A 13,770-nucleotide genomic window follows, 5' to 3' on the forward strand; every position below is an offset into this window, starting at 1 on the left:
AGAAGCTGCTGGAGAATAGGTTCAGGTTAGAGGTTAGGAGGCACTATTTCACTGTTAGGGTGGCTAGGATCTGGAACCAACTTCCTAGGGAAGTGGTCCTTGCTCCTACCTTGGGTAAACTCAAAGAGGTTGGATGAACACCTGTCTGGGGTCATGTGATTCCAGCATGTGCTCCAGCCAGTGGCAGGGGGTTAGACTAGATGATCTATTTAGGTCCCTTCTGACCCTTAACTACTATGAAACTATGACACAAACCAGGAGTTAGGGGGTAAGTTGGGTGAAATGTCTGTTTGCTAGATCATTGCAGCCCAGCTGGGTACATAACACTTTCTGAGCTTCTTGGTTAAAAGGAAGCTGTACAACTTGTGCCTGAAAATGTTTGAAACCAGAAGCCTAGGTACAATATAATGTGGACTCTGACATCATTGCTGACAGCAGTTAAGGTTGCACCAAACTTCTATTTTCAGCTTCACTTTGCTGCTTAATGAAGGGATTTCTTTCTTATAGCCCGGGTGTCCTTTCCTTTTCATATCCTGTGGTGTATAGTGAAATAAACAGGTATAGCTATGACATTTGATTTTGAAAGGGTTGCAACAATAACTTGTCCTACTCTGGGGGGGAAAAGAGACTGTTTATTTTGTTTTTTGGTAAGAAGCCAGAGATCCAGTGCACCCAGAAACTTTACTCACAGTGAAGTTAATGCTTGGCTTTTTCTAGTATGTGTAGAAATAGGGTTGGAGTATGTATAATTTCAGTGTTTCCAAATAGCTTGGGTAGCCACTAGCTTCCCCCCACCCCTTTTTCTTGCTTGTTTAAAAAGGCAGAGCAATCAGAATGTTTCTCTTTACCTACTCTTCATTGACCTGTACAAAAAGGGTCCTTATTTCCGAGCAGCTAAAGATTTTAGTCCAGATGAAACGAAGGTCAGATGACTTTGTTTTTTTCCCCTTTATTCTGATCTGAGATTCTATGCTCTTCTTTTCTCTCTCTCTCTCTTCTTCATGAGTTGTTTTTCCATCTTCTCTGCAGCGCACTCCATACCCTCTACTTCATACAGCACTTTCCAATAGCAGTAATGAATTACAAAGATCACCAGACAAGATTAGCTTCCGGTCTGAAGTTGAACTTTAAACACTGCCTATGGAGTAGGACTTGACAGAACTGAGCAGTTCACTTCCCAGTATGGACTAATGAGGTTTGAAGCTGGGGGTGTTTCTGTTCTCCCTTTACTTTTACTTCCCTTTAGTCTGTGAGCATTGGCAGTTTACTCACTTGGAAAAAGAAAGACCTATTTATATAGAGCATGGGAAAACCTTTATCAATTCTAGTAGTGGCATGACAAACACTTTGTGCCTTAGTTTCTAGGTGTTGGAATAGTTTTGCTTGTGTCTGTGCACTAACAGGAGCTCTGGAAGATTTTTGCTCTTGGAATGTTTACAAGGAAATAAGTTTTATTTAGTATACTCTTACAATAAGATGGTTGGTCACATTGTTAGAATGTGGGCCCTCGCAAAGTGATTTTAGGCAGCAACATAATGTTTTACTTTTCTGCACCCTGGTAGGGTGCCATCAGCATGACATGTTTGCATGTAAAGAAATTTAAGTGTGTGATATTTGGCAGTAGAAGGAAAGAAGACATGTTGTAAGACCCTTGCAAATGTAATTATTCATTTAAAAATGCAACATGTACAAATCCTTAAGTAAGCATCTTGCTTTTGTACCAGAGAGGGAATATGGACATCTAAACTGCTTAGGCTAGTACAATACGAATATATTGCTCAGCTTTGGAATTATTGCCTTATATAACTAAGACAGATGTGTTGTGTCAGGCACTGTATCTGTAGTAGCTATATATACATATATAAAAAAAGGAATCAGTCCCTAGCCCAAGGAACTTGTCTGAGCAGGCCAGACAAAGGGGGTATGGTTCTCATTGAACAGACAGAAGCCAAGACAGAAATGACAGGGATTTTCGGATGTCCAGCAAATTTAACCACCCCATCATTTAGAATGAATATAAATGATTTCCCATTTGCTTTGAAAATTTCAACATAATTGATTTGTCCAAGGTAATATGGCAAATCTGAGACAAAAGAAGGAATAGAACCCAGATCTGCTCAGTTCCATTCTTACACTTTCATCACAAATCTATCCTTCGTCACTACTGGTATGCATCGATTTCTTAGTCCCAGGAGCAGAGAGAAGATAATGAAGTAGGCAGATGGAAGAAAGTATTTGTTGAAGTGCTGCAACAGTTGAGCCCTGATTCAGGAACGCAACTGTAACTATGATAAAGAAGTGATAATTACATGTATTTCAAGAATAGCGTAGCAGCATTTGGCTCAAAACAGGTGAATACTGGCATCTCTGTTAGTAGCACTATGGAAGAGAGGAAAGTGGGGAGAGAGAAGCAATAGATCCTGAGAAAGGAGACCTTCTTTACCAGCTTAGATGTTCATATTAATTATACAGTCTATTATATATTGAAGGTAGAAGCTCCTGGCTAAACACCTTCAAGTCAGAGTACCCTTCAGCTTTGGAAGAGTTCATATTGTCATCCAAACTTCTGAAGCTTTAGCCCTTCTCTAATATGCCCAGGATAAAATATCTGATAGCTTTTAAGTATGTTGAGATGCAGGATAGAGGGTATTATCTAAGAAATAAATGCTCTTTATACATTATTGTACTGCCTGAGTAAACCCTTTGTGCCAAGTCTGGAGAGCTTCTTTGCAAAGAATAGATTGATTTTTTTCCCCCATATATACTGGAGGGAAGTTTGAGAGAGACAAATATAGACATACAGACACACACACACACACCCACGTGCTCCCTTAGTTAATGCCTATTCTAGAGAAAATATCTTCTTAAAGGATGGTTTTGAAGAACAAAAAGAAAAGCCAAAATGAAACCTTATTAAGCTAAACTGGTTTCGTCTGATCAAGCTGAACCAAGACTGATCTTTAAAAGCTTATTTCATTCTTTTCCCCCTTTTTAGAACTTTTTGAATTGGAATAACTGATGCATTTGTAAGCTTATTAATGTCAAACTTCAGATAGGGTGTTTTTCTCCCCCCTCCTATTTACATTTTCTTAAGCAGCTGAGAAAATGCCAGATAAATTGTACCTGTAAGTTGCTGAGCATTGCCCATCATTGAAGAGTAATAACAACATGCTAGATACCTTTTACAACATGCTATATATGGGAACGCTGCGGACACAAAATTACTTGTAAATAAGCACAAAAATCTTGTAAGGGTGATTATATGGATCGCCCGCCTCCTCCCCCCGGCGTAATATTTGGAATTTCTTAGGTTATGGAGTGTTTGCTCTTCCACACATCTTCATTGAGCTTGAGTGGCAAATGGTGCCCTTGTTTATATGATCCATTAATGATTTGGAGTTATGGCTAATGACCAGACTTTAAATGAAATCTGCCAAATTACTTCAGGATGTTCATTGCTGCCAATCAGACAAAGAGCATTAGAACCAGAAAAAATGCTCCCCTAAGATGTAGGTGGCAGTGGTTAAATTGTTCTTGTCATGTCAGTAAAAGACATTGTAACTGATACCCAAGGCTAAATGACATATGAAGGGATGGGGCATCTTTTCAGTTCCAGGGCAAATCTTCAGTTAGCATGGAAGCTAAAAGTTATATGATGTCATCAGTCAAATAAAGGATATGGCAGATCACCTGGAACACATTCTTAATAAAACTAGCTTTACCCCTTTATTTTTTCCAAAGGCTTCCAGTGAGTCTTCACTTGTGAGCACTAAATCCTACTATCCTTGCAAGGCTAACTTGAAGACCACAAACGGACATTGTTTGTCCTGGGATGAACCATTTCATCTTGGAACAAAGGGCAGTTGTTAGACATCAATGTGTGTTATCCCTGGGATAAATACTAAAAGAGGTTCACAGGGTAAGAAGTACTAACAGTTTATTCCAGGACATGGCAAAGTGCATTTGAACAGTTATCCTGAGATTGCATCATTGAATTAAAACCTTGATTAAAAAGCTAGTGTATGTGTACATGCTAATCTCTGGGTATTTCGCTTCTAGTACAAACACAGGGAAAACTTTTCTAGAGACAAATGCAATGTCTGTTCATAGCTTAAATGACTCTTACCTATACATATATTTATGGAAGAGGCTCTTCTCTCTAGGTACAGCAAATCATTCAGTCTTTGCTATATGCAACAAAATATTTTGCTGCAGTCTTTTCCTGTAATATTTCAGACAGGAGTTTTGAAAAAAAGTGTGAACAATTTAAAAGTATCAACATATTTATTTATAAGTGTACTAATGTTTGTGTAAATGCATATACAAGTAAAATGCAGTATAATAAAGTATGGACTTGATGGTTTTTGAGCAATAGTTGCTTGAATACTTGGTATATGAGAGAAAGTCAGCACCAAGACTAGCATTAAAAAATCCTAGGTCAGCCATGGCTTTTTTCCCATTTCTGGCTTATTATGAACTTGAGCCAAACTACTTAACTTCTCTGCTTCTTCAGTCTTTTCCATCTTTCAGTGGGTACCATAAAACTTACCTCACACAGGGGCTGTGAAAACTGAAGAATCTGGAATAAAGCACACTGATAGACTTGGACAAAAGATGCTGCAATTCCTACTGTTACTCCTATTTATGTGCTGACCAACTTGCTTTGAAAGTGAGGTTGTGGATATTTTATAACTCAGACATGAAAGAGATTCCATTCGAACTACAGTGTTTGTTTAAAGAGGCCTATCTTGAAGTGCTGTCCATACATGGTGTTAAGAATTCTCAAGCAAATTCCCTTACCTGTACTAACACAAGTATACAGATTAATTCATAAAGTAAATATAGATATCATATTTACTTGAATATAAGGCAAGGTTCCCCCCTCATTGGCATGGGGGGAAAAAAAACCCCTAGTCTTATAATCACATACAACACAATCTCACTAAATACATTGTCTATCTTTAAACTGCTGGCAAAAGCAGCATATGCTCAGTGATGAAAACCAACTCTGAAGTTGATTAAATGCAGCCAACACGGAGGACAACTATAAAATACACGGGCCACATTTGCTAAACATGCAAGTAGAGGTGCATCAGTAAAGATTTATTGGCCCAATACTGATGGCCAATGATTAACCAGCCATATCAGCTCATCCAATTGCTGATATGTAGTCTGGCAGCATGGAGAGCAGCATCCGGCTAGTAAGTCTGTTGGTGGGGAGGGGCATGGTGGAAGCAGATGGAGGAGGGAGTGGGGAGGGACAGATGCTGCCCTGCCGGGGTGGAGCGTGGGATGGTCTGTGGCTCATCCGGGGGATGGGGAGGAGGTTCCCACTGCTGCGTACACCCCTGGGGAGGCACAGGGGGCATGTGCCCCCCCCCCAATTTGTGTGTGGGGCAAGGGTGCGCTCCACACTTGGGTCTGGAGCTGCTGCAGCCTCTTCCTGGAGGCGGCACTCAGGCTGGGTGGGGTAGGGTGAATAGTGATTGTGCTGGGAGGGGGGGCTATGGTGAATTTTGGGGTGTTTCTAGCCCCCCCCATAACCCCTCCTTCCAGAGCTGCCATGACCTGCCCCTCCTTGCCCAAGTGCAGCTGCCAGGAAGAGGCTGGAGCAGCCCCTAGCCCCAGCCCACAGTGGCAGTCCTTCCTTGCCCTGCACACAGGTCGGGGGGGGGCAGATGCCCCCCATGCCTTCCCCAGGGGCGCATGGCAAGAGCCACCCCCCTGAATGAGCCACTGGTTCCATCCCATGCCCTTCCCCAGCTGGGCTGCCCCTACCACAGCCTCAGCCCCAGCCCCACTCCCACTCCCTCCCTAACCACGGGGGCCTCAATCTACCACATACGTATTCCCCCCAAGAGACTTACCAGCCAGATTCTGCTTTCCAAGCTGTCAGGCTGCATTCCTGGCCATGTGGATGCTGCAGCTGCACACAAACATGTGGCATTTATCAGCAACATTATTGGCTGCATCTTCCAGATAGAGCCGATTGCCAATAATGTCAATTTTCCTTTTATTGGTGCCGATATGATATGGACTGTTGTATCGGTGCACCTCTACATTCAAGGGTAGGTTAGTGCAGCCCACCTGAATGAGACGTATGGTAGTGTCCATTAAGCACAGTCCCCCTCACTGCCAACTCTCTTCCAAGTCATGGTGAGCCACGATGGTTCACCAGGAATCCCTCTGTCAGCCTCTCTCTCAACTTGGTGCATACGATTAGGTGAAAGTGAAGCTGGACCAGGTTGCCCTGCACCACTTCTGCATATAAATTTTTGCAACATCCCAGGACTTGACAAGATCACTCTGTTGCAGTCATGAGTGGAGACTAATTAGCACATAGATCCTTTGTGGGGGGTATCTGGAGTACACATGCATAGTGAGCACTCCTGAGATATGGGGTCATAGTGGCTTGAAATAGTTTTGACTGTGGGGGGACCCAGCCCAAAGAATTATGTGGTAAATGCCAAGCCTTTGGCTTTGGACTAATATCATGCATAGTTTGTACTCTATATAAGTAGGTGCCAAAGTGCTGCTCAAAAGTGTGTTTATGGAGTACCTCTGCTAAAAATTGCAGCAGTTTAAAAAAAAGATAATGTGCATCAATTCTGGATAAAATAAATGCATGGGTATTATATGCAAATTGCTACAGCCATGTTTAATTTCAAGCCTATTGTTTCCAGATTTGCTCCTTAGTTCCATTTGTTCTGGGAGAGTAGGATTTGACAGTAAAGAGAGAGGGAAGGGGCTGTCAGGGGAAGAAGTTGGGGGGAGGCAGAGAGTAAAGGGCTAACCAATCTATTTTCCCTGCTGTGGCAGGGGGGACAAATTCAAGGCAAACCTCCAATAATTGTAACAAAATCATAAATTTACCATATATAGACTCTAATTACTGGGGGGTTGTCTTATAATTAGGGTAGTCTTCTATTCAAGTAAATATGGTAATATGCTCCAATTATTTGTATTGTAGTGCTTAGCAAGATCTTTTTGTGGTCACCACTTCTAAAATTACAGAGTAAAAGAAGGTAATATAAGCTCAATTATTCCAGGGCAGTAAGAGATTATTGCAAAGAAAAGTTGGGAGGGAAAGGCAGGAAAAGGAAGTGAGCATTAGGGCATGCAGTTACTCTCTAGTGTGCTGTTACACACCTCCATTTGAATGGTACCACTTTTTAAAATAAAAAATAGGCATATAGGTAGGGTGACCATTTGTTCCAGTTTGGCCAGGACACTCCAGGATTCCATAGCCCAGTTCTGGCCAGTTGGTCAGAAGTCCTGAGCTGGAGTCTGGTGGGGAGATGAAGTGGCATGGTGCACCAGGCAGGTGACTGGGCAGGTACCACTGCTTCTGTGTGGGAGCAAAGACATATCATGTGCCGGTGGGGTGGTGCCTGTTCCAGCCTTACTGGTGCACCATGCTGCTCCGCCTCCTCGCCAGACTTCAGTCAAGGTCTTTTGACCAATCGGCCAGGACCAGGCTACAGAATCCTGGAGTGTCCCACTCAAACTGGGGTGTATGGTCAGCTTACGTGTAGGTTATGTACCTACTTATAAGTTATACGTAGGTGTACAACCAAACTTTAATCTATTTGCTGATTTTTCTCATTAATGTCATGCTCTGGCTGGGCTCTGCAAGCTCTGCCCAGCAGTAGGTGCCGCCAAGCACTCTTCCTTCTATCTGGGAAAGCCCCTGTTTGGCCTGCTGCATGGCCCCTTGGCCATGTGCTGGGAAGACCCCGTCCGCATGGCCATGTGCTAAGCCCCGCCCCTGTGGGGAACCCGGTGGACCAGTCGAAAGGGCTTAAATCTGGGCTTGTCATCAGGCCTATAAAGCTGGGGTGGAGTTCTCCCCCTGGGAGGAAGAACAGAAAGAACAGCAGAGTAGCGTGCAGCATCCATCGCCCGCTCAGCTAGCCGAGAAGCTGGAGTTTCCATCGCTCGCTGGGAAGGTCTGGCCAACTTCCCACGGCTTCTCCTGTCTCCGGAGAACAATTTGCCGATCGGTTTTCTTTTGGTTCTCGAGGTGTCCACTGCTTTATTGTTTTCCCGAGAACCGTCAAGTTTTTTCGCGCATTCGTTCCAGCAAACGGGACGGATGCTTGATCGTTTCCCCAGCCTCACCCGAACGTGGATCCAACAAGGTTGTTATTTTCTTCCTTTCGTCTCTTGCCTGGATTGGGACGGAATCCGCCCTGCAGCCACGTTTACACCAGTGGTGTACAAGTAAGAAACGATGTCTGTCATCAGTTCAGGATTGAGTGTCGTGTGTAACCAAGTGTAACTGCCTGCGCAGCCACATCTATATCAGTGGAGAGCATGTAAAAAGGGACTAAATAAAAGAAAGTACTTTTGCAACCGTTACGAGTCCACCTCTCCCTCTTGCTAAACTAACATCAGGGGATCAGAACCCCAGGGCTATAGCCACAGCCTGGCTCGTGCCCCGCACAATTAAATATCACAGAAGTGATGCAATTAAGACCTGGTAATATTAATTTAGAAGACAAGTAAAATTCACTGAGGGGTTCATACTAGAATGGCTTATATACCATGTTAGGAATATATTCTTATTGGGGCTCTTGTACGCGTGATGGGGGTTTAGTCCCCTAAATTAAATGGTGAGTTTTTAATTGTGATGATCAAAACTCCCCCATTTCAATTTAGAGCAGTGGTCACCATGGTCTCAGAGCCTCTTGTGGTAGATTTCGGAGTCTCTTGGAGTTGATCCGAGGCTGGGGAGGGGGACTGAGTGCCCGCATGCGTGCATGCATGCATGTGCCCCAGCCCATCAGGTCAGTCCATGGAGGAGGTAAAGGGTGGGGGTTAGATCAAGGTCCCCATGGTGAGGGACAGTGCCACAGAGGCAGGAGCAGGGGTAAATTGAATGGGGCCCTGGCTGGGTGGAACTTACCTGCTGGGGATGTGCATCCCCACATAATTTTTTCTCCCTCTGCCTCGATGTGCCCACCCCTTCCCTCCCCATAGACTTACCTGCTGGGTAGGGGGGAGGGGAGTGGTGGTAGTGCATGGTAAATCTTGGGTTGCTTTTAAATGCCAAAGGAGATCTCCTACTGAAAAAGGTTGGAGAGCACTGATTTAGAGGCTTCCATCACTGTTACGGTGAGGGGCCCAATCTTTTTTTCTGGTGGAGTCTTCCTGCATTTCTTGTGGCTGGTGTGCAAGCTGCTGGACGGCCGAGCAGGTGGGCAGGTAGGAGACAGTTTCTGCCCCAGCTTGGGCTTGGGGAACAGTTGAATTAGGCTGGGTGATGCCTCCAAGCTAGGCCAGCACTTGCCAGCTAGCTGCCTGCCCAGGTGGCCCCAGAGGGCACTACCACTGTGGAGGGAAGGACCCAGGCCCTCCTGCATCTCAGGGTCTGCCAGCAGATCACTCCCTGGCTGCGGGAGAGGCAGGCAGGCTCCACGGGGGGAAAAAAAGGATTGGGCCCCTCGCTGCTTTTTTGGGTTTTCTTTTCCTGACGGAGCCTGCCTCCACAAGCTGCCAGTGGGCTGAGTACCCCAAGTCCAAGCTGGGGCAGCACCTGCCCGTTAGCAGCCTACCTGAATGGCCCCAGGGGGTGGCACCATCACAGGGGAAATGACTGGAGCCCCCCTCAGCTCAGGGGCTGCTGAGCCTGTTTGCAGTTCACCCCCTGGCAATGGGAGATGCGGGCAGGGTCCAGGGGAAGAAAAAAAAGGATTGGGCTTCTCCCTGCTTCTGCCTTTAGCCCACCTCTCCTGTGGGGGGTGGGGGGTGAGCTGTCAAAAGGCTGCAACGTTACAAATAGCTACTTTGCAAACTAAACTCTATGCAGATGTGGTTTAGTTGGCAATGTAGCAAACATTTAAATTGCAAAAAAACCCCTTATATGTGTACAGTGTGAAGCAATTAAACTGCAAAAACGGGCAATTTTCATCATGTGTGCAGGTGCCCAATGTGTTCACTTCCCACTTTTCAAAACTTTGGGTCATCTTTAGCATGTGAATCTTTGAGACGGCATGATAATGGAGCATAATACAGGATGTGTTGATGCTTTTTCCATTTATCTAATTAAGATAATTCATTGCTTATATTTATTTCTTTTGCTTCTTTCCAAACAGGTGTCAAAGAAAGTCAAGTCCATGCAGATGTTCCATACTCCTGTGACTTACGCCATGCAGGGGGACAGGGTAGGCATCTGTGTGACCCAGTTTGATCCCAAGCTGCTAGAACGGGGCCTCATCTGTACCCCAGAATCTCTCCAGACCATACATGCTGCCATTATCTCCCTGAAGAAAATTCAGTATTTTCGAGGTGCGCTGCACACCAAAGCCAAGTTTCATATCACAGTTGGTCACGAAACAGTTATGGGACGAGTAATGTTCTTCAGTCCAGCCCCTGCTGACTTCAACAAAGAGCCCCTGGACAACGCGTTTGATTTTGAAAAAGATTACCTTTATCAAGAAGAATATTTGTCCAAGGATTCAAAGGCTTCTGATGAAAACAAGGATAATGACCAGACAGGAGAGCAGCTCCCGAAGCAACAGTGGGCCTTAGTGGAGTTTGAAAAACCAGTCACTTGTCCTCGACTCTGTCTTGTAATTGGGTCAAAACTGGATACTGATATTCATGCAAACACCTGCAGGCTGGCATTCCATGGGGTACTGCTTCAAGGCCTAGAAGATAAAAACTATACAGAGACTTTCCTTCCAAAGCTGAAAGTGTACAAACTGAAGCACAAAGAAGGTCAAGTGGAAAGGGTAAGCTCTATTTCTTACCACTTTAGTGGCAAAAAGAAACTTCTCTTTGTGATTCTTGCTTTAGGTCACAACAATGCTGAAGAATTTGCACCTAAATTGTGCTCCTTTCTGATTTCCATTTAAAAAATGCTTTTGGCCTTTAAAAGCTTGAATGTAGTGATGTGATGTTTCCCACCTGAGTTTGTAGACAGTTGGACAGCTTTCATTTGAGATGTGTGAACAGGCTCATTAGTCGCAGTGGGAGGTTTAGTTAGATATGTAACTGTATTAACAATTTCACCACAGAGTGTTTTAACATCTAGTTAATATATTTCTTCTACAAGCTCAAACTACTCCTCATATGTTCCCCAGTGCCCTGGCTGTCTTCTGCTGGGCTGACCAAAACTCTGGTTTCCTTCTGGCTTGTATACTATAGCTATTCTGTAGTTTCAGTGCAAAGTTCTGGAGCAGTTTACAAATGGAATAAATAAAGGCAGTGAGACTATTGGGCATTAATTACAGGTCACGCACATGACGTGTTAAAGCACTTCAGAGTACATATAAAACCAGTCCATCTTGGAAGACCATATGGTGTCTTCTGCAGGAGCAATGATACGCTCTGGCTAGATTTAGGCGTGGGTAATTAGCTTCTGCCTATTTTTACTGTCCCTTCAGCAGTGTCTGTTTTGTTATATTTCTGCTATTTCTTTACTTATCTCTTACTGTCCTATCTCACTGGTGGCTGCATTTCCATAATGGGTGGACATTCATTTGGATATACATAGTACACTTTGGAGTTTTTCATAATGAAAAATATTTCAGAAAAGTAATTATATATATTTTAATTTGTTAAATGAGAACAGTGCTGATGTAAATTATTAATGCATGCATGCAGAGTACTGGAAAACATGTAAAAGTGATATATAATTGTTCAGCATTATTATATTATTAATTTATACTCCAGTAAAGAGTTATTAATTTTTGTTCTAATCCTCAAAGCTGATCATTCCAACAAAATCTGCAACAGTTTTGCTTCACTTCTCTCAATAACTTGGTAGTATTGGGGGGTGTTGAACATGAATACATTTCCTTATTTTTGTATAAAGAACTAAATGCTTTTCAAAATACAGAGTCAAAGTACATTTTGTGGTGCAAATTTCTTTACAGTTTATTGTTTGAAGATTTCAGAGTAAACAAGCAGTGGGTCTGGCAGGCATAAGTATGAATTTGTGAGGTTCTTTTCTAAAGTGCTGACTGTCAATTACATCTAAAAAAGTAACAAACGTTCCTAATCTGTACCTGCCCTTCCTCTTTCTCTGTACTGTATCCAGTACTTCTCTTTATCTTGTAGAGTTTGTTCCTCTTGCTTTCCAAGTGCATGTCTTCACTGCTGCATCTGGAGGGCCAAACCAGTGCCTGTAGGTGATTCAGGGGTGTAGGTTGTAGCCATGTTGGTCTAAGGACATAAGCAGACAAGGTTCTTTGGGTGAAGCTGATATCTTTTATTAAACCAACTTAAATGGTTGGAAAACAATTTTTAAGCAAGTTTTTGGGTTCAAAAACTCTTTGTCAGGCTGAGGAAGTTTCAGCAGTTGGTGTGTGCTCTTCCTGGATGGAATGAAGAATAAAGAAGCCAGAGGCTGGGCTGGTCTGCATGCAGTCAGTCAGTCAGGGCAGTCAGTGAAGATGGAGATTGAGTCAATGGGTGAGAGACAGGCTGGGCGGGGGGAGAGAAGGGGAATGAATAGTGAAGTGGTACCTGGGGAGTCAGATGTCAGGCAGGTTATAATGTGTCATAAATCCAATGTCTATATTTAGTCCATGATTTTTAGCATCCAGCAGGTTGATGAAGTGGAGTTCGTAGGCTCGTCTTTAGGAAGTATTGGGTAAGTTTCCTTTGAGGATCAGGACTGAGAGACTGGGGGGAGAGTGGTTTTCTTCTGAGAAATGTGCCCCTACAGGTAATTGGGTATTCCTGTCTCTGATAGATTTCCAGTGTGCATTCATTCTGGTGCACCATTGTTGTTTGGTCTCTCCTATGTATGTTCCATCAGGGCATTTGGTGCATTGGATGAGAGATATCACATTTCTGGAGGTGCAGCTGTAAGATCCGGGAATGCTGACGGCTCTGTTGTGGGGTGTAGCAATTGTGGGGGTGGTGGAGATGTGTTGGCAGGTTTTGTATTTCTTGTCATGGCATGCTGCGGATCCATTTGGTGTGCTCTGGGCTTGAGGAATTTTGCTTCTGGTGATGAGGTTAGCGAGGTTCGGTGCTTGTTTGAAGGCTAGGATGGGTGGCTCTGGGAAGATCTCTTTAAGAGTAGGGTCTCTTTCTAGTATGGGTTGCAACTGTTTGAAGATTTTCTGTACAGGTTTGAGGGAGGAGTGATATGTTATAACCAGCGGTGTGCAATTTGTGGGGGTGTTTCTTCTGTACTGCAGCAGTTCTTCACATGGTATCCAAGTTGATCTTTCAAATGTGCAATCTGTCTCTCTGAAGGAGTGTCCTTGTTGGGTGAAAGCCTTTTTAAGATTGGTGAGGTGGTAATCCCAGGTGTTCTCTTCAGTGCAAATTCAGTGGCATCTGAGGGCTTGGCTGTATATCAGAGCTTTTTTGGTGTGTTTAGGGTGATTGCCAGCTCTGTGCAGATATGTATGTTGATCTGTGGGTTTCTTGTATAATGTGGTCTGTATTTTATCATTCTGGATACTGATCATCATGTCTAAGAAGAAGATGTCGGTGCTGGAGTACTTTAGAGAAAGTCAGATGGAGGGATGGTGATTGCCGAATTTCTGATGGAACTCAATCAGAGATTGCAGGTTTTCAGTCCAAATGATGAAGATGTCATCGGTGTCATCTTAAGTATAGCAGGGGTTTGATGGTGCAGTTCTTGAGGAAGTCTTCTTCCAGGTGGCTCATAAAAAGGTTGGCATATGGTGGGGCCATTTTGGTGCCCATAGCTGTTCCCATCGTCTGGAGGAAGTGTTGGTTATTAAAAGTGAAATTGTTGTGTGTGAGGATGAAGTGGATAAGGTCAGTAATATCTTTGGGTCT

The 13,770-nt window shown here is 43.8% G+C and overlaps 1 protein-coding gene across 2 annotated transcripts in view; it reads left to right on the forward strand.

Moving 5' to 3' along the window:
- Nucleotides 1-13,770, forward strand: part of EEFSEC (eukaryotic elongation factor, selenocysteine-tRNA specific) — a 270,403-nt gene that overhangs the window by 135,009 nt on the left and 121,624 nt on the right. For both annotated transcript variants that reach the window (XM_019504946.1, XM_019504948.1), the window contains exon 5: nucleotides 10,098-10,736. In XM_019504946.1, coding sequence (XP_019360491.1) covers nucleotides 10,098-10,736 — 639 coding nt within the window. The remainder of the gene's footprint in view (nucleotides 1-10,097; nucleotides 10,737-13,770) is intronic.

Source organism: Gavialis gangeticus, unplaced genomic scaffold (genome assembly GCF_001723915.1).
Source record: "Gavialis gangeticus isolate Ggan-Ray unplaced genomic scaffold, GavGan_comp1, whole genome shotgun sequence".
Taxonomy (NCBI): Eukaryota; Metazoa; Chordata; order Crocodylia; family Gavialidae; genus Gavialis; species Gavialis gangeticus.